General features: G+C 34.9%; 1 protein-coding gene across 1 annotated transcript in view; it reads right to left on the bottom strand.

Annotated features, from left to right (window-relative positions):
- COBLL1 (cordon-bleu WH2 repeat protein like 1) overlaps nucleotides 1-21,971 on the bottom strand; it is a gene marked incomplete at both ends in the record, with an annotated part of 161,493 nt that overhangs the window by 67,792 nt on the left and 71,730 nt on the right. The window contains 1 exon segment of the mRNA XM_080689387.1: nucleotides 1,169-1,360. Within this exon segment, the coding sequence (XP_080545513.1) occupies nucleotides 1,169-1,360 (192 nt within the window).

The following is a 21,971-nucleotide window of genomic DNA, read 5'->3' as shown; positions in this document are numbered from 1 at the left end:
TAGTATTTGCTAAAGTAGCACTAAAGTAAACATATAATTTTGATGAATCTTAGAATAAGGTTATTTTGAATGATTCTTCTAGACGAAACCATATTGCAAGAATGTAATACTAAATTTATGACTTATACTGTGTGTGTGTGTGTGTGTGTGTGTGTGTGTGTGTGTGTGTGTGACTTGGAATTGAACCCAGAGGCATTCTACCTTTGAGCTACACCCCCCAGCCCAATTTTATTTCTTATTTAGAAACAGGGTCTCACTAGGTTGAGAACAGTCTCGCTACTTGCTAAGGCTGTCCTCGAACTTGTGATCCTCCTGTCTCAGCCTCCCAAGTACTGGGATTGTAAGAGTGCACCACCATACCCAGCAATTTATGCTCCTTTTTTTTTTTTTACTATATATACATATACATGTATATACTCACACTATAGTAAATCAAGAGAGCTTCAATTTTTAAAAAGTACGCCTGGATACAATAGACAGGCGAAGGTACCAGGTGGAACAAGATCAAGTATACAGTTCATTCATGTAAATTTCCACTTCAGAATGCAATGGAAAAATTACATTTGGCTTTGTTCCATTTTTCTTTCACACAGGTATTTAACGACTATCAGCCCCATAAATCACATCTTCACTCCTTGCTGGGTTAACGTTTGATTTTATATTTCTATTTAGCTCATCTACATTTCAAAATTAAATCAATCAACTGAAAAATGTGCACTGATTTTACAGATATTACTTATTTTGATAAATAAGAAAATACTACAATTTAAGAATGGTAATTTCTGTAAAATCAAAATAGAAGCTTAAAGTGGGAAAAACAAAAGGCTTTTCTTGTAGATCACTGACTCTGGTCAATTTGACTTACCGAATCAGCATAATCCACGACTATTCCTTTGGGAAAGGCTTTTTTTTTTTTTAAGTAAATGAGAAGCTCTAAAGTATTTCTAAAATTTACGAGTCACTGGACCGCAAAGGAATTCATAGCACTGACATTTAAACATTAGTAGAAAAATGTTAATACCTTTTCAAAGTTTGCCTTTAGAAAAATAGAACTAAATGATTAGTGAAGTATTTTGTTAAAGAAAGAAGAAAACATCAAGATATATGTCATGGAGGGTTTTGAAAGCAGAAGAAAAGGAGGTCCTGGTGTGGTAGTGGCGCTGCATACCTGCCGTGCACAGTAGTGGATTTGATAATATCCCCAGGTAGAACCACCGAGAGTTCAATGTCTTTATCTACTACCATGTTTTCTTTCTGCTCCATGATGAGAGCAGCTGGCTCTACAGACTCCTCAACTGCAGAGGCCTCCGCGTATTTGTTCTCTGCTGGAGGGAGCGGTGCCTTGGCTTTTGGTTTCCTCCTAAAATATAAATAAGACACAGAAAATAAAATGTATATTTTAAAAGAAACTTTCTAAAATAATCTAATTTTATATAAAAGATACCAAGAGCCGTGACCATGCATCGCCTGACACTCTATACCCCAATATGATATAAAATTACAATGCACCAAATAAAAATAATACTCTTATAAAAACCCAAAATGTACATATAGATTTTCACATCCAGAAAGAAATGCACCAACGTGGTGACTATTAGTTTACTAAAATATGGTGAATCAAGGGAACTTTTTTTTCAATCAGAATTTTGTATTGCTTAGAGCAAGCACTATGCGTACATTACTTGGTAATAAAAGAGACATAGTAAAGGTATTTTGTACTTGCCTCCATTCAACAAATATGTGTTCAATATTGAATATCACATTGAGAGCACAATTTATTACCTTTGCTGAGATGAATGACAAATATCCTTAATGTCTTGGGATGGAGAGCAATACTTCACTCTCACAAATCATCATTGGCTGCTTACTTTTGAATTCTTTTGAGTTTTTTTAACTCTACTTGTTTCCAATATTGTCTGTTCTGCCTGTTTATCCAGATGAATCCTACCTCCACTTAATCTAGCCGAATTGACTCTCATGCCAATACACCCACATACACATATTTGTTCCTTCTTTGAATTGATGTTGCACATACCGCTGATTCCATAATGTCCCCATGTTTTTATTTATTCCTGGTTACCAGGCTCATGGCTTTCGCCCATATTTACACCTCACTAAAAGAATAAAGTGTGCTGTTGATGGCTGTATTTCCCACTGGGACTGGCAATGATCAACAAACTGATTGATTATTAGCAAAACTGCCTATCTGCTTCCATAAAAAATTATGAATAATCATTCTAATAAATGTTTTTCAGTGTCACTGACTAGGATGCCACCTTTAATTTATAACAGAAACAGTAGACATCCTAAAAATATATATGTACTGAGGACTGAACCTAGGGCATTTGACCACTGAGCTATACCCATAGCCCTATTTTTTATTTTGAAACAGGGTCTCACTAAGTTGCAGAGGGCCTCACTAATTAGCAGAGTCTAGCTGCAAACTTGTGATTCTCCTGTCTCAGTCACCTACGTACTGGGATTACAAGTGTGCGTCATCAACACTCATTTAAAAAAAAATTTAAGGCAAATTCAATGATGTGATTGGTTGAAAAATATAAAATGTGAAAAATAAACTATGAGTAATGATATATTTTTATTAATTAACCAATTTGTTTATTTACTTATTTGTTTTTTGCAATACTAGGGATGGAACCCAGGTGCATCTTACCTCTGAGCTACACCCCCAGCCCTACTTTTTATTATTTATTTTTGAAACAGGGTCTCACTGAGTTACAAAGGGCCTCACTAAGTAGTAGCTGAGGCTGTCCTTGAATTACACGATTCTCCTATCTCAGCCTCCCAAATGCTGGACTTACAAGTGTGTGCCACCACGCCCAGCTATATATATATTTATTTAAAGCACTATAAACCAAAACTTTTGAAAATGTTACCTTTAAGAAAGATTTTTGCTTTGGAAGAATGAATACTATTTCTTCCCTCTCAGAAAAATACAAACCTTAATTTCTCCTTCATTTCCTAGGAAAAAAATAAGAACAAACCAAGAAATGTATAGCATCTACCTACTTGGTATTTTCAAACTTTATAATCTCACAAATCCAAGCATCTTTGTGCACTAATCACCATGAAAAAACACTATATGTTAATGTATTGAAAAAAAGGCTTTAAATTTTAGCAGTATATATCTCTTGTAGAGACAAGAAAAAATGGATTCTAAAGCATTACAATGAAATTTTAAAAATGTATATAAAGAAAAATATTACCCAATTTCAAATTTTAGTTTTTAATCTGTAGAAATTGAGCCCTCGTATAACTAAAAAATATATTCTGTAACAATAACAGTCTGCTAAATATTGTAGATATAAAAATTATTGACTCAGTTCCTACCTTTAAAGAGTTTATAGTCTCAAGGACTGACAAGACATATACAAAATTACCATAAAATCTGTTGATTGGTCTAAAGTTGGTATGCAGGAGGTATTGCTGAAACTCATAGGAAGAGAACCCAGATTTTCTAGGCATCTGGGAATATTTTACAGATAGGAAACATAAGCTAGGTTTGGTATAATAAACTGAAATATATAGGACAATATCAGAAATAATGTTTCAGGCAGAAGAAAGGAAACAAAGCCATGAAGGAAAAATCATCCTTCTTAGAATTTACACTCTTGGTAAAAGAACACAGAGATGCTAAAGAAGATGAAAAATCAAAGAAACCAACTGAAAAACTGTTATAACTCAGAGAATTCAGTGGAGTGGCTGGGTACAGTATTAATATTGCTACAGTCAATAGCCTACATACAGGAAGCAAAAACAAATCAGAAAGAACAGTGAAAGAAAAAATTCCTTTTATAACAGCAACAAGCGTTCCCACTTCTGTAAATCACATTTCTTTCTATTGCTCCAGGCCAAATATTCCCTTTATCACAAACATTCAATTCCAAACCATAAAACATCTGCTAGCTTTATATTATAAACAGACAGAATCCTCCAGAGCCATCTCCCTGTGCTGTTCTCCCTAAACTCCATTTGGAAAGTCAATGTTTCGTTATCTGTTATTCTTTGACGTCCAGATGAAGTTGAGATTCCTGAAGAATTGTCCCCCCACCTACAGTGACCTGCAATCAACTCTGACTCAGAGTTTTCATGTTTTGTGTCCCTATCTTAGGTCATAGGGTACTGTAAATCTGTGACATATCTCCAATTACAAATGATACGCCTACTGCACAAAAGAAAATCAGAACAAAACACTGATTGGATTATTTATATAAACCTTCATTAAGAACATCTTAATACCCCCTATTATTGCTTCAACTAATAATAAGGCACTTGTCACACCTTTGGGACTGAAAAACTAAAAGTACCAGAGAGTGAGGCTGATATCCTTTCATGATGAGTTAGTAATCCAAAGGGAAGCTAAAAAGATACAAAGCAAGACAGAAGTGTCCTGAAACAGATGGTGACCTGGAAGATTCAGGGCAAGGAGAGCCAGCTGAAATTAGCAGGTGTTGGGGTTGGGGGTCAAGGTGTGCTTTAAAGAACAAAGACAATGACTCAGTTCTTGAAACAAAACATAATGCAGATAGGCAAAGCCTGTATGATCAATTATATGCAGGGCCCCAACTGAAATCCATGCACATCAAACTTAGGAAAGGGTTTATATATAAACCCTTTCTCATCTAATGAGAATACGAGTCCTGGGGATTTGGCCTGAAATTGTCTTTGTTTAAAACTAACTTAGGCCAGGCGTGGTGGCGCACGCTTGTAATCCCCGTGCTTGGGAGGCGGAGACAGGAGGATCACACAGGTTCAAAGCCAGCCGCGCTGGCTTAAGAGACCCTGTTTCCAAATAAAAGTATAAAATAGGTCTGGGAGTGTAGTCCTAATGTAGAAGGGCTTCCAGGAACCCCAGTACCACAACAAAAAAAAACCTAACTTAGGAGAGCCCATGAGTTTGAGGCCAGCCTGGATAGCATGCTGGGCTGCTGAAACAGAGAGAAGGAGAGAGGAAAAGGGAAAGAAGGAAAGAAAATAGTCTTAAGTGTTTTCATAAGTACTGACTCATCCTCACAATGCCATGAGGTAAACATCTTCATGTTCTAAATGAGCATGAAGTACAGAAAGGTCACAGACCTTGCCTAAGTTCATTCAGCTAATACCCTTATTATTATATTATATTCTCTTTTTATTATTAATTATATTATATATATATCATATTATAATTATATTAATTATATTATATTATGGAGCTGAGATAAAAACCCAAGTTGTCTGATTCTAGAGCCAGGGCTCTTAACAACTATACTGTCTCATTCCTTTAGGAACTGAAATATCCAAATCAAACAACAACAAATGAATGACCAAAAGCTAAGTATCAGAGGAGAAAAAAAATAAAGCAACTATTATATACCTATTGCTAAGCCTTGTGCAGATGATATTTTTAATTACTGAGATTAATGGTATTTAATCTCATAAGAATTTGTCATTGCACTTAATCCTTCTCACCAATAAACTCAACAAAGGAAATTAAGATTAGCTCCGACAGGTAAATAGGGATGCAGAAACCAGAAAAGTTAGGGAAACAATGTACAATGGACCAGGCTGGGCAGCAAAAGGCCTAGGAGCCTACCCGGCCTACATAGCTACTGTGTTACCTTAAGTAAATCCCTTGATTTCTCTGGTCCTTTATTTCCTCATTTCCAAAATATAGCGATTGGACTAGGTAATCCCAGGATCCTTCACACAGATTTGGGAGTAACTTTCTTTAGACGAGAAAGATAGAGTCAAGATCATCAGAACTGGGTCAGGTCCTGGTGGCTGAGCTATTTACAAACATGTGGTGGAAACAGTGAAATGGATGGGACGGGACTCCCATTCCTGTTCCCACAGGGTCCTTCCATCCTGGGACACTTCTGGCCCTGCTCAGGAAATGGCCTCCTCTGGGGCTTCGCAGGAAACGATAGCCTGGAAGAAGGGCCGCATTTCCATTTGGCCTTTCTCTTACTTGGCATACACACCAGGAAAAAATGATGAATGGAATGGCAAACTAAAGACAAAAACAAAATAATAAAAAAAAAAAGCCTCTGGTCCGGTTTCCCATGCTCCCTTATTTTGTATTCAGCACCTGGAATACCAAGTCTGAACCACAAGCCATCCATCATCACTTCAAGTTCTCAGCCCCACCACACCTCCACACAGGTCCACATTAACATAGCTTTCCCTCTTCATCCATGGGGATTGGCTCCAGGAGCCCCTCAGATTCCAACAACCATAGGTTCTCAAGTCCACTTACAAAATAGCACAGTAGCTGTATATAATCTATGCATTAGTCCCCTATACTTTTTAAATATATTTTTACTGGTGCACTAGAGCCTCACATCATATTTATACTTTAAATTATCTCCAGGTTACTTGTAATACCTAAAACAATATAAATACTATGTAAATAATTATTATACTAGAGTAGAAATAGTTGAAAAAAAGTCTTCACATGTTCAGTACAGATGTTTTTGTGGTTTTTTTTTTTTTTTTTGTGGATGAACCCAAGCCTGAAGAACCCATGGGTATGGAAGACTGACAGTATGCACTGGGTTTCTATCATCTTAAATGGTATACGCTTGTAATCCCAGTATTTGGGAGGCTCAGACAGGAGGATTACAGGTTTGAAGCCAGCCTCAGCAGTCTAGCAAGACCTTGTTTCAAAATAAAAAAGGTCTGGGGATTTAACTCAGAGGTAGAATGTCCCTGGGTTCTATACCCAGTGTGCGCGCACGCACACGCACGCACACCCACACACATACACACACACTTTATTTATATATAAGAATTATATATATGTAAAGAATATATATTTGTATTTATAAAATATATTTTAAATATCTCTTATAGAAGGGATATATATAAAGAATATATACTTGTAAATATATAATTATATGTTTGTATATTTCTTCCCTGGGTGCACACAAAAGGACACCAATTTTTACTGTCCTAATTTCTATTTCCCTGTTCTCTCAGTATACTGTTTTATTTCCCTCCTTCCTTTACCAGCCAAACTTCTAGGATTCTGCTTCCACTGTGATATTCTCATGGCCATTCAGCAATTTGAATGTGACTAGTGTGATTGAGAGATTATATTTTTGGTTTATTTAATCTTAATTAGTACTTAAAAACATAGTGGAGCTTTATTGAAAAGTGTTCAACTATATTTGGAACGATCTGAATATATTTTTCAACTATACATTTTATAACATCAAAACAGATCAAGAACGTTCATTGAAAATAGAACCATTGAACTTACAGCTCTCCATTTAAAATACTATAATAGACTTGGTACAAAATACTAAATATCTAATAATATCTAATTTTGTATCTAAATACAAAATACTAAATATCTGTTGTCTATTACTTGATTGAAATGACACTGCTGAGAAACTGAGTTAATAAAATCTATTATTGTGGCTGGCTGGTAGCTACCGGACTAATCTGGATCTACCCCAGTAGAGACTTGCACTCAGCCTAAGTGTCACCTTGCAACCAGCAAGCTAGAGAAGCTCAGTTCTACATGAACCCTGTGCCTCAGGTTAGCGCAGGGCGCTCTGACATCCTCTCTGTGCTCTAAAGCACCCACCGCTCATAACATGAGCTGCTTTTCCAGGTCATCTACTCTGTAATCCAACAGTGAAAACCATGTCTGTCTTTAGATACCTCAATCATCAAGAATCTTTTATATTTTATCTTAAATTCTTTTAGTATGTTTTTCATATACAAGGGACACTTTGTGGATCCTTTTGTGATGACCTGCTGTCATACTCATCACTGTGAAAGAGAAGGAGACAAATCCACCAAGAGACACAGGAGTTCCCCACCAGCTTTTACACTATGGTCGAAATGGTAACAGAGCCAAGTAACTAATTCAAGAGCAGGCACAAAACACCCCGAGCAGTAGTGTCTAATCTATCACCTTAGCTGCCAGTAAAGTGTTTTGAGGCAAAAACCATAACCATAATTTTTGTAGTTTTGATTAGTATACTACTTTTTTCAGAGGGTGCTCAGTTATTTCTTTAAAAATGGAGCTTTAAAATAGGGTTTTCAGCCGGGCGTGGTGGCGCACGCTTGTAATCCCCGCGCTTGGGAGGAGGAGACAGGAGGATCATGCAGGTTCGTAGCCAGCCGCACTGGTTTAAGAGACTCTGTTTCAAAAATATAAAATAGGTCTGGGAGTGTAGCCCAGAGGTAGAAGGGCTTCCAGGAAACCCAGTACTACCAAAAAATAAATAAATAAATTAATTAATTAATTAATTAAAAATAGGGTTTTCAGAGCCGGGTGGTGCACGCTTTTAATCCCCACGCTTAGGAGGTGGAGACAGTTAAGAGAACCTGTTTCCAAATAAAAAGTATAAAAATTGGTCTGGGAGTGTAGCCCAGAGGTAGAAGGGTTTCCAGGAACCCCAGTACCACCAAAATAAAAAATAAAAAATAGGGTTTTCATTAGGTTTGTTCATTTTTGTTATATTATTCTCATCTCATATTTTTTCTACTACTTTTAGGAACATAGCAATTATGAAGTGTGGCACAGGAATACAGTAGAATCTCTTTGTATCACTAGCTTTCAAGATAAGTTTAGCCTGAGTAAATGGAGCTTCCATTGCAACTTAGTTCTAATATATGCAGAACGCGCAGCCTGCTTTGTTGTTGGTGTGTGTGTGTGTGTGTGTGTGTGTGTGTGTGTGTGCACGCATGTGCCTGCGTGTGCCTGCGTGTGTGTGTGTTTTACTGGGGATTGGCCATGGGGCATTCTACACTGCATTGCACTCCCAGCTTTTTATATTTTTTATTTTGAAACAGGGTCTTACCATGCACGGGCCATGAACCTGCGATCCTCCTGTCTCAAGCTCCTAAGTATGGGGATCACATGCCTGTGCCACCACAGCTGCCACCTGCTCAATATTCTAATTCACGATATAAATGGGTTATGTAGGCAAAGCAGGATTTTTTCAACTTAGGTTTCACCTTGAAAGCAGGTATTGCTTAAATCATATGATCTGGGTTTTTTTTAATTCATTTTCTCTCTCTCTCTCTCTCTCTCTCTCTCTCTCTCTCTCTCCATATATATATATATATATATATATATATATATATATATATATAAATTTCTTTATGGTTGTAAAGATTGAATCCAGGGAAATTCTACTTCCAAGCTACAGCCCCAGCCCTATTTTTTATTTTATTTTTTATTCTTTTTATTTATTTATTTTTGTGGTACTGGGGGTGGAACCAGGGGCTTTTCTACCACTAAGCTATACTCCCAGACCTATTTTATACTTTATTTTTAAACAGGGTCTCACTAAGTTGCCGAGAGCTTCACTCAGTAGCTGAGGCTGGCTTCGAACCTGTGCGATCTTCCTGTCTCAGCCTCCCAAGCACTGGGATAACAAGCGTGAGCCACCACACCCAGCCTATTCTTTATTTTTAAATAGAGACTCACTAAGCTGCAGAGGGCCTCACTAAGTAGCTGAGGCTGGCAGAGAACCTGTGATCCCATCGTCTCAGCCTCCCAAGGACTGGGATTATAAGCATGTACCACCCCCTCCTGTGTTTTATTCAGCTAAACTTTTTATATATAAAAAATAACTATGCAGTGCAATATATATATATGTATATGTATATGTATATATATACATATATATTCCAATATATCTTGCAAGTTGTTCTAAGTCATACTTAATTATAATTTCATATCTTTAATACACTAAGGTTCATCTCTGTTCACTTTATCTTAAATATATTCTATACGTGTATATACATACACATGTCATTGTGTATAGTTGTTTATATACACATACACTCAATCACATAATTATGTACATACACATGCAGTATCTAAACCTGTGAGTCCTACAATGAGTGCCTAGTTTTCTTTGGCTTTCACTGTAGGTACATTCCAATTTTACTTACCATATAACTTTCCTTGAAGAATTCTTATTTTCCTATTTTAAATAGATATGCATTGCAATAGAAGAAATAAAACTTCCTAAAAATAATTCCAGTGTGGAAAATTCATCATGGTATCCAGCTAATGAGATGCTAAATAACAACTATCTCTCTCTCTCTCCCTCCCTCCCTCCCCCCCCTCTCTCTCTCTCCTCCCTCCTTTCATTAGCAAGTAATTTCTGCCACGTTTTGTCATATTCTAATAACATATACAAGAACAAACTTTGTTTTCTATTCTTCATTCTGGTTATATATTTGAAATAGCTTTTGAAAACTGCAAAATGTATCACATTTTGTGTACGTTGATATGCTAATATGGTTTTCCCTCACTTTCTGCTGGGGACTGGTTCTGGCATGGATGTTAACATCCCTTATATCACTTTCCCCATCTACCCTTAGACTTTAAGTAATCTCTAGATTACTTATACCCAGCACAATATAAATGCTATTTAAATAATTTTTGTACTAGATTATTTAGGAAATAACAAAAAACCCTATATATGTCTCATACAATGTTTCTCCCAAATATTTCAAACTGAGGTTGGTTGAATTCATGTATTCGGAAGCCAGAGAGATGTAATCAACTGCAGTTTACTCCTATTTCTAAGTCAAGAAACTGATATTTTAATATTTAACATTTTCATATTCATATATACATGTATTAGCTAACGCAATGTATATATTATCAACTCTGGGGGTAGTATGTGGGTGGTATAGAAGGGGAAAACAATAATTCCTACTCATGAAATACACACAGTACAATCTTCCAGTGACAACACTGAGACATTTCAGAAAGGCACAGGGTAATATAAGATATATATTTTCAGTTTAAAAAGGAAGATATATACATATTTATCACCAAGAGTTAGAGGCAGAAATCAATATTTTGAGATCTTGTGCCTAGGTTTCACTAATTGGTTACTATTGTCATTTAATCTCACCAGAACTTTGCCTGCATAATTGGACAATACATCCTGAATCACAGAGTTACTAAGAAGGTTCCAGGCTAATGTCTACTCACTGTCCAACACATGGTTCTCAAACCTGGCTGCACAACAGAACCACTTGAGGAGTTTCAGAAAATGCTGAGTTCTAGAAACTACTCCCAGAAATGGATTTAACTGCTTTGTGGGTATTTTCAAAATCAACTGCCAGTGACTTCAAACTGCTGCCAAGTTGCAGAAATACTAGCCCAGAATAGTGCTTGACACATAGTAAGTATTCAGATAGAGTTAATGACACAACCTCTTAAGCACTTTGTAGGTTCTGATACACTGCCTAAAGGTTGCTGCACAGGACAAACCAGGTTATGAAATTCAAGAACATTTCAGGACTAATAGATATAAAAATCTAACAAGCAGTCTAAAAGTTCAGCAGTAACTCTAGCATTTAAATCCCCATTATAAGTTTGCTTCCTTACATCAAAGCAGAAAACTCCTTGAGAAAAGGAAAACATTTTCCTTCATCTGTTTTTTAACTAAGAAATAATTTATATACTGAGTATGTATAAATGTTAATAGCGTATATACATATATATAGTCACATATATAGGTATGTACAGACACACATACTTACACATACTTTCTTTTCTATCTACCCTTCTTCCCTCAGAACCATCCCACAGTCCATGATATAAATAGAAAAAAATGTCTATAAATTAAAAATTAAATTTCTCCTATCTGTCTTGTAAATGTTGTTGCAATTTCAGTTTGCCCTTGGGTTCTCCTAAATATCTTTACAGGAATGTTTAGATTATGCACAGTTAAGAAAATTAAATATCAAGAAGAAAGGTGAAGAAAGACTCCAGTAGAAAGGGCATATCAAGGGAGGAGATATAAAATTAATATAGACAAGTGAGCATGTTGATAAAATGGACTTGAAAGAAATATATACAGTGAGTCATAAGAGCCAACATTTACTGGGCACCCACTATGTTCTCCATGATAACATAACGAGGTCCTTAGGTACCAGGAACCTAGAAATGAGTTTGACCAGTGGCAAGAATAATCTAAATAGATCCTACAAAAAGCCTGTATCAACAGAATACTTACCTAGTTGCAGGAACTACAAGTATTTTATGTATATACAACCACAACAAATACTATTCTTTTTTATTAGTACTCTACAATAACTTATACAAGTTTGTAGAAATTACCAAATAATTTTCCTCAATAATGAAACAAAATCCTGAAACCATATCCCAATGTTCACTTCTGATTCCATTGCTTCTATGCAGTTTCCTCCCATAAATCACAAATCTCAGTAGCAACTAGATTTAACATATCTACTGAAAGCTCCCGTTGCATCTTGTGCTTGCTGCCTTCAGTAAGGTATACGGAAGTTTCAGAGTAGTAGAGGGAAAATAATCTGAAAAGGTAAAGGCAATGTGATTGACACTATAATTTTAAGAAAATTTAAATGAGCAAAGACATGGAGAGAGATAACTATGCAAAATTTGGACCCTTTTTTCTTTTCGTGGTATTGGGGGTGGAATCCAGAGACTCACCCATGGTAGGCAAGTACTCTACCATTGAGCTATACCCCAAATATTTTATTTTATTTTGAGACAGAGTCTCACTAAATTGTCCAGGCTATTCTCAAACTTGCAATCCTGCCTCAGCCTCCTGAGTAGCTGGGATTACAGGCAAGCACTACCACATTCTGACTGAACCCTTTTTCACTGGCACATAAGAATTACATTTAAAACACCTTAACATAAGTATAGTATAAGTATATATAACATATATATATAACATAAGTATATATATAAGTATATATAACATAAGTGTATATCTCTAGTTTAAGAGGTTAAATTCCTATTCCTAAAAATTCATAGAAAAAGTTACTGATTAACAGTAAGAAAATTATCCATGAATTATTTTATTGTAGTCTCTGATACAATAAAGTAATAAAAGTAAAGAAAGAAACTTCTACCTCAAAGTAAAAAAAAAAAATCTTAGTTGAAAATTTCTTTTTAAATTTACAAAAATATGCTTCATAAGGAACTAAAAAAATGTTAAGCATAATAATTATGAAGATATATGTACATTTACATATTAAATATTGGGAATGTAGTATCAGCCAAGCCAGTCGATCAACAAATGAAAGCAAAACTAGTTTCAAGTCACAACCTCAATAATCAAATGTGAACTTGATGAATATTAAGTACTACTGAGTCATCAGTCTTCATAAGGGTCAAATCTGTGCTGGGGAGTGGTGTGCATTCAGATACACCAAACAAAAGCATAACAATCACATCATGAGAAAAAAAACTTTTTGAAATAAATTCTCCAAAATAATTTTCTTGCTACAAGTTATGGTGAGAACTTTTAGGAAAAAGTTTTTTAGACATATAAAGTATGATTTATAAAAATTTTAAAAACATACACACACATATATATATAAATACATATGATTGTATATCTATAAACATATATTCTGTATATGTACTTTGACAAAGTGACTTCATCAAAAATTTAAAATTTTTGTTCTATCTAAAATACTGTGAAGTAGATGAAAAGACAAAAGAGTGGGAAAAATATTTATAAATCATAACAACAAACAAAAAGATATATCCAGAAGATACAAAGAGCCCTCTAAACAATGCAAAAACAAATATTCCATTTGTAAAATGGAAGAAAGATTTGAATATTTTTTCACTGAGGATTTACAAATGGCAAATAGGCGCAGGAAAAGACTTATGACTTCATCTTCCATTAGAGAAATGCACATTAAAACTATGAAAAGCTATCACTGTACATCTGAATTAAATTGATCTGGTAAGTGAAGGTCTCTTCTGCCTTTTCATATATAAAATTAGGGTCTGCACTAGAAGACCTCTGAAGTCTCATCTACTCTTCAGAGCTTCATAGTGCCAAAGAGAGCCAGTTGGTATGTTTTTACCAAGGAAAGTAATTTGACCAAGTTAGTTGACAAGTTTTAGAATTCCTACAGAATATCTAGATGCAGGATTACTGAAAAATTTGTTCCATACACTGACAAATTTTTAAGAAATCATGGCTCCAAAGTTGACTTTTTTAGTTTATCCAAATACTTGAAGAGGAAAAAAAATACTGAATCTGCCCCCAAAATCATCTATCTCCTTATTTATTATATAATCTCTAACAGAGGCAGGGAAAAAACGAATACAATGTGGATCAGAACACACAAATCAGAAATAATACTAATAATCCCTTAATAAAATAATCTAAAAACACTAAGATATAAATACATAAATGCAGCTTTCCAGAAACTATCTTTTTATTCTGCTATAAAAATAATTCCTTTTTCCAGGCATGGTGCAACCATGCCTTTGATCCTAGTACTTGGGAAGCTGAAACAGGAGGATCACAGGTTTGAAACCAGCCTCACCAATTTAGTGAGACCCTGTTTCAAAACAAAAACATTCAGAAAGGACTATGCGTGTAGCATGGAGGTAGAATGTCCCCAGGTCAATTCCCAGTATATAAAAAAAAAAAATACTAATAAGCCAATAATCCGGGCGTTGTGGCGCATGCCTGTAATCCCAGTACTTGGGAGGCTAAGAAAGGAGGACTGAACAGGTTCGAAGCCAGACTCAGCTACTTAGTGAGGCTCTCAGCAACCTAGTGAGACCTTGTTTCCAAATAAAAAAATATAAAATAGGTCTGGGAGTATAGCCCAGAGGTAGAAAGCCCCTCAGTCTCATCCCCAGTACAACAACAACAACAATAATAATAATAATAATACAAAGAAATAAAAAATTGTCATTAGAATTAAAAATTGCAAGGAAATTTAAAACCAAACATTACGTGTTAGTATATAATATTATCTAAGGAAATAGCTGAGAAAGTGTTGGCTTTCCTATTTCCTTAATAATTAGGATAACAATAGTTATTGGGTATGATTGCAAGCACAATATGCATATAAACCAAGGAATCTGTTTGAGCACTGTATATTTTCATAAAAGTAACAATACTATGCAAATAACTTATTGCAAATGTTCACAACTCTGAATAGTGATTCAGATTAGTGAATTTTGATTAATGAACAGCTCACCAAGTCCAGACACTTTAAGTTTCTGAGTTAATGCTACATCATGGAGAATTTAGAATATTTACTGACACAAAGAAGATGCTCAACATAGCACTGTTCAATGAATTCTCTCTCATCATTACGGAAACACACATTATATAGTGTTTAAACACTTTCCGAATCCAAAACACAACTAGTTTCTTAAAAGCATTCTGAATAGAATTTATGTTTGTATAAAATGAGTTTCACTTCAACATTAGACTCTAGTTTTCAGAACACAAGGAAAACTTACCCAAATAATAACGTATTTAGTCATACAACAATCTGGTTGTCTTTGTGCAATGTATAAAAATAACCAACACAATTCCCATTAACACTATTAACCTCCTGTCTATTGTGAAGTAATTTACCATTCACTCTGCTTGACAACTCTATCAAAGAAATTATATATTTTCCTGAATCTTCAGGAATTGTAAATATATTTTATACTATTTGTGAAAAATGCCAAACTATAGATTAAAATGAACTCATTGACTAGTAACTTTAAATTTAAAGGTAACTAGACAAGGGAAAGAACTCTGAAGAAGAAAATTAAGCTTTGAAACACACATCACACATACACACACACACACACATACACACAGCAGTTACACTGGCTTTGGGTAGAGTAACAGATACAATAGTTCCTACCTTCCAGAAACCAAAAGATAATTATTTTACAATACTCATCAATTACTTTTACAAGTGCCAAAAGTTATCTTGTTCTCCTCCACTCACTCTGTCGTGTGTGTGTGTGTGGGGGGGGGGTGTGTTGTGCTAGTCAATTGGGCCCAGGGGCTACACCTTGAGTCCACTTTTTGTTTTGAACACCGTCTCACTAGTTTGATGAAAGTGTACTACTTGTGCCTTGAACCTGTGACCTTTCTATCTCAGTCTCCCAAGTATGGGATTATAGGCATACACCAACACATCCACTTGCCCCTCTCTTTTTGTGTCTCCAGTTTGGTCAATCAGTGAGAGCTATTGAAACACCCATAAAAACAATTTATTCAGCTACAAGGGCAGGAGACTATGCATGCACTAAACCAGTTATGACAACAGTCCTGTGAGCTGTCTGTGTGCCATGTTGTACAGAATAAGGAACAATTTGGAAAGGGAAATTACTTTGTCCTCAGTCACAGTAAAGTGCAGGTCTAGGTTTCAAACCCAGGGTGGTTCCTTTCCAAGGCCCACTTCCTGTTTCTGATGGCATTCTGTTAACTGTATCTCCTACTGTGTAGCAAAAGCACCCATCCAAGATCTTACCACTCTGTTCAGAATGACAGAATCTAAACAAAAGAAACCACATTCCATGAACCTAACCAAGAAAGCCATTTTATTCTTTTCTCTGGAATGCCATCTGAAAGAAACATTGGCCAAAAGAAACCCATTAACTTCATAAATACTAAAGACTAGTTCGTTAGAAACATGCTTTCATGATCTGTAAAAGTGAATTAAGATTTCCCAAAGAAAAGAAAACAACCACATTCTCAAAAATGAACCACATTTTCATCTGTTTGGTTTAAATAACCTAAAATACTATCCCTGGTCCTCCCAACTATTCCATCTTTCAGTTCCATAGAAAGGGCTGTTATAAATACTGTCAAAATCCACTGCAAAGTTTCCTCCCTAAAAACATGAAAAGGAAATGACAAGGAATTATACAGTAATTTCAATTATACAAAATTTCCCTGAAGAAATAGGTGGAGTAGCTATAGTAATCAATGCAGCTTAAAATCTTAGTAAAAAAAAAAAAAAGTATTTCAAAGTAATCTTAGGTATCAAGGCCATTAAAGGTATTTTTTTCACATAAGAATACTGGTAAATAGATGAGATCCAGTTATTATGGAGGCCAAAATAAAGATATATAAACTAAGATCCTAATGAGATATTTATTTTTGAAACTAAGAATGATTATATATATATATATATATATATATATATATATACTCATTATATATAAGTAAATACATGTGATATATTTTATATGTTTAATAATTGTGTTTTGTTTTTTATTTGAGGTATTGGGGATTAAGTCCAGGCTAGCCATGTGCTATGCTACACTCTATGACTGAACTATATCCCTAGCCCATTATAATGATCTGATGAAAAGGTCATTAATTTCCATATTTTTCCTCAAAATCTCCTAGGCACCACTCATGTGGTATTCTTACTATATATTCTTAAACTCCTTCTATCACTTTTCTTGCTTAAAAAGAAACACAATAGAGCCGATGTGATGGTGCACACTTGTAATCCCAGCATTTGGGAGGCTGAGATGGGAGGATCGTGGTTCAAGGACAGCCTCAGCTACTACTTAGTGAGGCCCTTTGCAACTCAGTGAGACCCTGTTTCAAAATAAATAAAAAAAAAATAGGTCTTAGGGTGTAGGTCAGAGGTAGAATGTCCCTGGTTCCATTCCCAGTAGCACACAATAAATAAATAACAAATAAATAAACAAATAAATACAGACAATAAAACTAAAAAATGTTATCTTTAAAGCAAAACTAATCTTTTATTCTATTTGTATTTGAGGCATGACTGCTTATTTTCATGAACTAGAAGAAATACCTATAATTTGTGTGTGCTTAAAAGAAATTACAGCTGACTTTGAACTACAACCTCTCTTCCCTCAGTAGGAAAGCTGGAAAATCATTTTAAACAAAAATACATGTGACAGAAAAATTTCATATTCAATCAAATTTTATTGTTTAAACAACAGGGTAACATTGTTTTCTCGAGTTTCTCTTTGGTGGAAGAAAAAAATCTATTCAAGTACTATAGTGGTACAATATCATAATATTCAATGAGACAAATATAAAATTGAATTTAAGTACATTTTTGCTAAAAGCAGGAACTTTTTAAACAAATTACCAAAGTCAGGGAGGTAGCTAAGTGGCAGACAATCGGCTTGGACTGTATAAATGCCCTGAGTTGGCCCTACAGTGCCACAAAAACAAGTTATCCCAACAAAAACACCATGTCATTATTCATATGACTGGAAGTTCTATGAAATAACAGGCTAAAGTTAAGAAAACAAGCCAGGCATGGTAGCATGCGTGTGAAATTCCAGTACTTGGGAGGCTGAGATAGGATCACACGCTCCAGGCTAGCCTCAGCTACTTAGTGAAACCCTCAATTACTTAGTGAGACTCTGTTTCAAAATAAAAAAGGTAAGAAATGGGGCCTGGGGGGTAGCTCAAAGGTAGAATGCTCCTGGGTTCAATCCCCAGTACCAAAACAATAAATAAGTAAAATAAAATAAAATAAAAACACTTTAAAATAAAATCTAGGTTGTCTGTACCAGGCACAGAGTTCTGGAAAGGATGAAACAGCCAGGTTTAGAAAAAGTGAGTTTCAAATTGTATACATCTATATGTATGAATCAAAAATCAAACAGCTCACTGTATCTTTGTTTGAGTTCCTAACTACTTTTCTTTGACAAGGTTAAACACTGATAGGAAGACATCCAAACACGTTATTTAAAGTTTTAGTGCCAGGTGTAAGGGCACACAATTATAATCCCAGGTACTCAGGAGGCCGAGGCAGGAAAATCCCAATTTCAAGGACAGATTATGTAGTTTAGCAGGACCATATTTCACAGCTAAAACTTAATTTAAAAAAAATGCTAGGGATGTAGCTCAGTGGACGAGCACCTCAGGGTTCAATCTCAGTACTGCAAAGACAGAGACAGGCAGAGCTATAGCTATATAATTTCAAAAATTCCGAGTTTAGTTTTTTAATTAATGTGCAATTTTTCAAACATGAAAATAGAATATAATTGTACTCAATACTGAATGCATAATGAATTTGCATTAAACAGTTCTGTTACTTGCCTTAGTATTCCCCTTATTCCATATGGTTAGTAATTTGATTTCTAAGGAACATAAGCTCTGTGGAAGTATACAAGATACAAGAAGAGTTACATTCTTCCTTTCCTTATTAATGCCATTATTAAGACTGCTTTATGGTCTCCATCAGCTAACCTTGTGGCCTACATGAATAAATGGATTGTATACTTATTAATCCTCCAAGTGTGTGTGCTTGGCAGCAATTAACATGCAACAAATAGTAACGTGATATTAATTATAATATTTTAAAAATAAAATAAAGTGAGATTGTATTTTCTGCTGTTTGGGTTTGTGTGCACCTAAAATGTGATGTTTTCTTTGTGAACAAATTTTTAAAAATATAAATTTCACATATTTATTTCTATTGGTAATTTAAATTCCAATCACATAAAGTCAGATTTCTGCAAGGTATTTAGAAACACAACTTTTCTTTACAAAAAGAAAAGAACTACTGTGACTCTATTGACTCTAGTGTTTTCTAGATTTTTAGCTATATTTTATAACAAGTAAATTTATAATTTGAACATTTAGAATCTCCACATACAAATAATTACTTCATTATATAAGGTTCTTATAACCTTATCACGTCTTTCTTCAATAATAGTTATGCTGTAAAATATGACATACGAGATCACAAAACAACACTGGCTCCCTTTTTCATCTTAAGTCACCGAATCACTTAAGAGTTTCAATGAAAGGAAGCATTTTGACTATTCACATATATTCTATCCCCAAAATTTTGTCATGCATACAAAAAAATCACAAGCACTTTCACGTTCATCTAACATGACACAATGAGACACAGGATAACTGTGGTCTTCATGAGGGAGTTGAGTCTTAGCACACAGGGCTGGGGATGTAGCTCAGTAGTACAACACTTGCCTCGCACGTGCAGAGCCTTGGGTTCAATCTGCAACACTGTCAAAGGTTTCAGCATGCACATCAGTACAAACACATAGTACAATAAACTAAGATAAAGCAATTTGTAGTTTTCAGTTACTTTAGCAAGCCAGTGACAATTTCCACAAACAACCCTCTCAATCAAAGTTCATGCTAGCAGAGTTAATATTCCATTCAAGATCAACTCTGATAGTTACATTTTAAGCGCTTTAAAAATTGTTAAATTCAGGTAAATTTGGCTAAATCCAGTTTCTATTCACTACCTAAAGGATTGTTAACACAAAGAGGCCTATGCTAGGGCACAACTGAACAAAGAATGCCCATCTAGGAAGCAAAAGGCTTAATCCTATTTTGAGTTTCTGTTTAGTAACTTAACATCTCTGAAACACAGTTTGGTTATTTATTGATGGTAAATGAAGAAAATATTCTAAGGGTGCTTCATAGGGTTCTTGTATTTTAAAAAAGGCTGGTTGTACTTTTCTTAAAGTCGGCCAAGCTCAGTAGCATATGCCTATAATCCTAGTACTTGGAAGGATGGGTCAGGAAGGTTGTGGATTCAAGGACAGCCTTAGCAACTTAGACCCTCAGCAATCTAGAGAGATCCTGTTTTAAAATAAAAAGAGCTAGGGGTGTAGCTCAGAGGTAGAACACACCTGGATTCAACCTACATAAATAAGATTTACCACATTGTTACTGAAGTGATCATTATAATTTGAAAGAAACTTTACATCTTAAAGCTTAAAAGTACTTCAATTAAGAACACAATGAACAAGAGTGATTTTATTTATATACATATAGAGTTTAATGGGTTAAGTATTATATAATTTCCTTCAACAAACATAAATTACATCATTATATGAATATTTAATGTGTCAGGAAAAATAAATTATGTAACATCCATTCATAAAGCTATAGCTCTTCAGTTTTTTTTCTACAAAATAATGATAGAAAAGTCTTCAGATATAGTAAAATGTTTAAGTAAACAGTTCAAAGGAAAATATTAAACGTTATTAGAGCAGAATAGGAAAAGCTAAATTAACTTAAAACTTTTATAGATGTATATACTTACAACTCTTCCAGAAGGTCTCTATGAATCAATATAGCTTCCAGCTATGTGCTTTTAGAAAAATGCTAAGCTGACTGTCCTGTTCTGTTAACAAACTCGACTATTTATCATGCGAGCGCCAGGCACTTCTTACCTCTGGCAAACACGTAAAAGAAGGAATTTATGAGTCTTACAAAATCATTCCGGGAATGATCATGCAACATTTTCACAAACTCCTTTACTGAAGAGACTGGGTTTTGCGTAGTAATTTGAAAAAGCAGTTCACTTTCATGTAATCTGAAGATTACATGAAATATTTTGCTTCCTTAACAAAGTTATAAATGCTTGAAGACTCTCAGCATGCACAAGATATTTAATTTTTAAGCAACACCTCATTAAATTACTTGAATTAATCATTTGATTTTAGTATGAAGAACCACATGTATATACAATGAAATAAAAATCTCCAAATTATTTGTAGGGTAAAAAAGGTTGAAGGAAGTTAGCTAAATAAAATTCAGAAAGAGGAGCTGGCATTTAACTTTGTGAAAGGAAAAGGAAATAAGTACCCTTCCTGGCAGATACACTGAGCTCTCTCCTCACTGGTTCAAGGACAAAACTTTCCCATCACGGAAACCCCAAGATAAGGAATGGAAGCTGGAACTAAGGCTCATGATTTCACCCCTTCCGTGAAAGCTCTTATGTGAATGAAGTGGAATCGGAAAGCTGGATTTCATAGTTGGTCCTTTTACAAATCAAGATGCATCTTTCGGGATGTCTAAAATCAAATGGAGACTATTCAAGTACAAGCAATGGAGACTTTGATACAAAATAGCACGTCTCATTACAGTCACTAGTGGAAGCATTATTTGTTCTCTCACATGTGCAATACTGACTCTCACATAGATTTTGGCTAAATAAAGCAAGAGCTCCTCCAGACCCTCCATGATGAAGCTCCACAGATCTCTCATATGGCTCTACTTAGTATCTACATCTCTCTCCATGGCAAAAATTCTTTAAGGATGTTTTTACAGTAAGATATCTAATACAGAGCATAAGGACTATAGTTAATAACATTGTAATGTATACTGGAAATTAGATTTAAAAATGTATCTCTGCCACTTCTGCCATAAAAAGGAAAAGGTTCACAGATGTATATGTTCATTTGTTTG

Source organism: Muscardinus avellanarius, assembly GCF_963383645.1.
Source record: "Muscardinus avellanarius genome assembly, chromosome: 2".
Taxonomy (NCBI): Eukaryota; Metazoa; Chordata; class Mammalia; order Rodentia; family Gliridae; genus Muscardinus; species Muscardinus avellanarius.
Note: the sequence above shows the minus strand (reverse complement) of the source record. Positions and strands in the feature narration are given on the sequence as shown.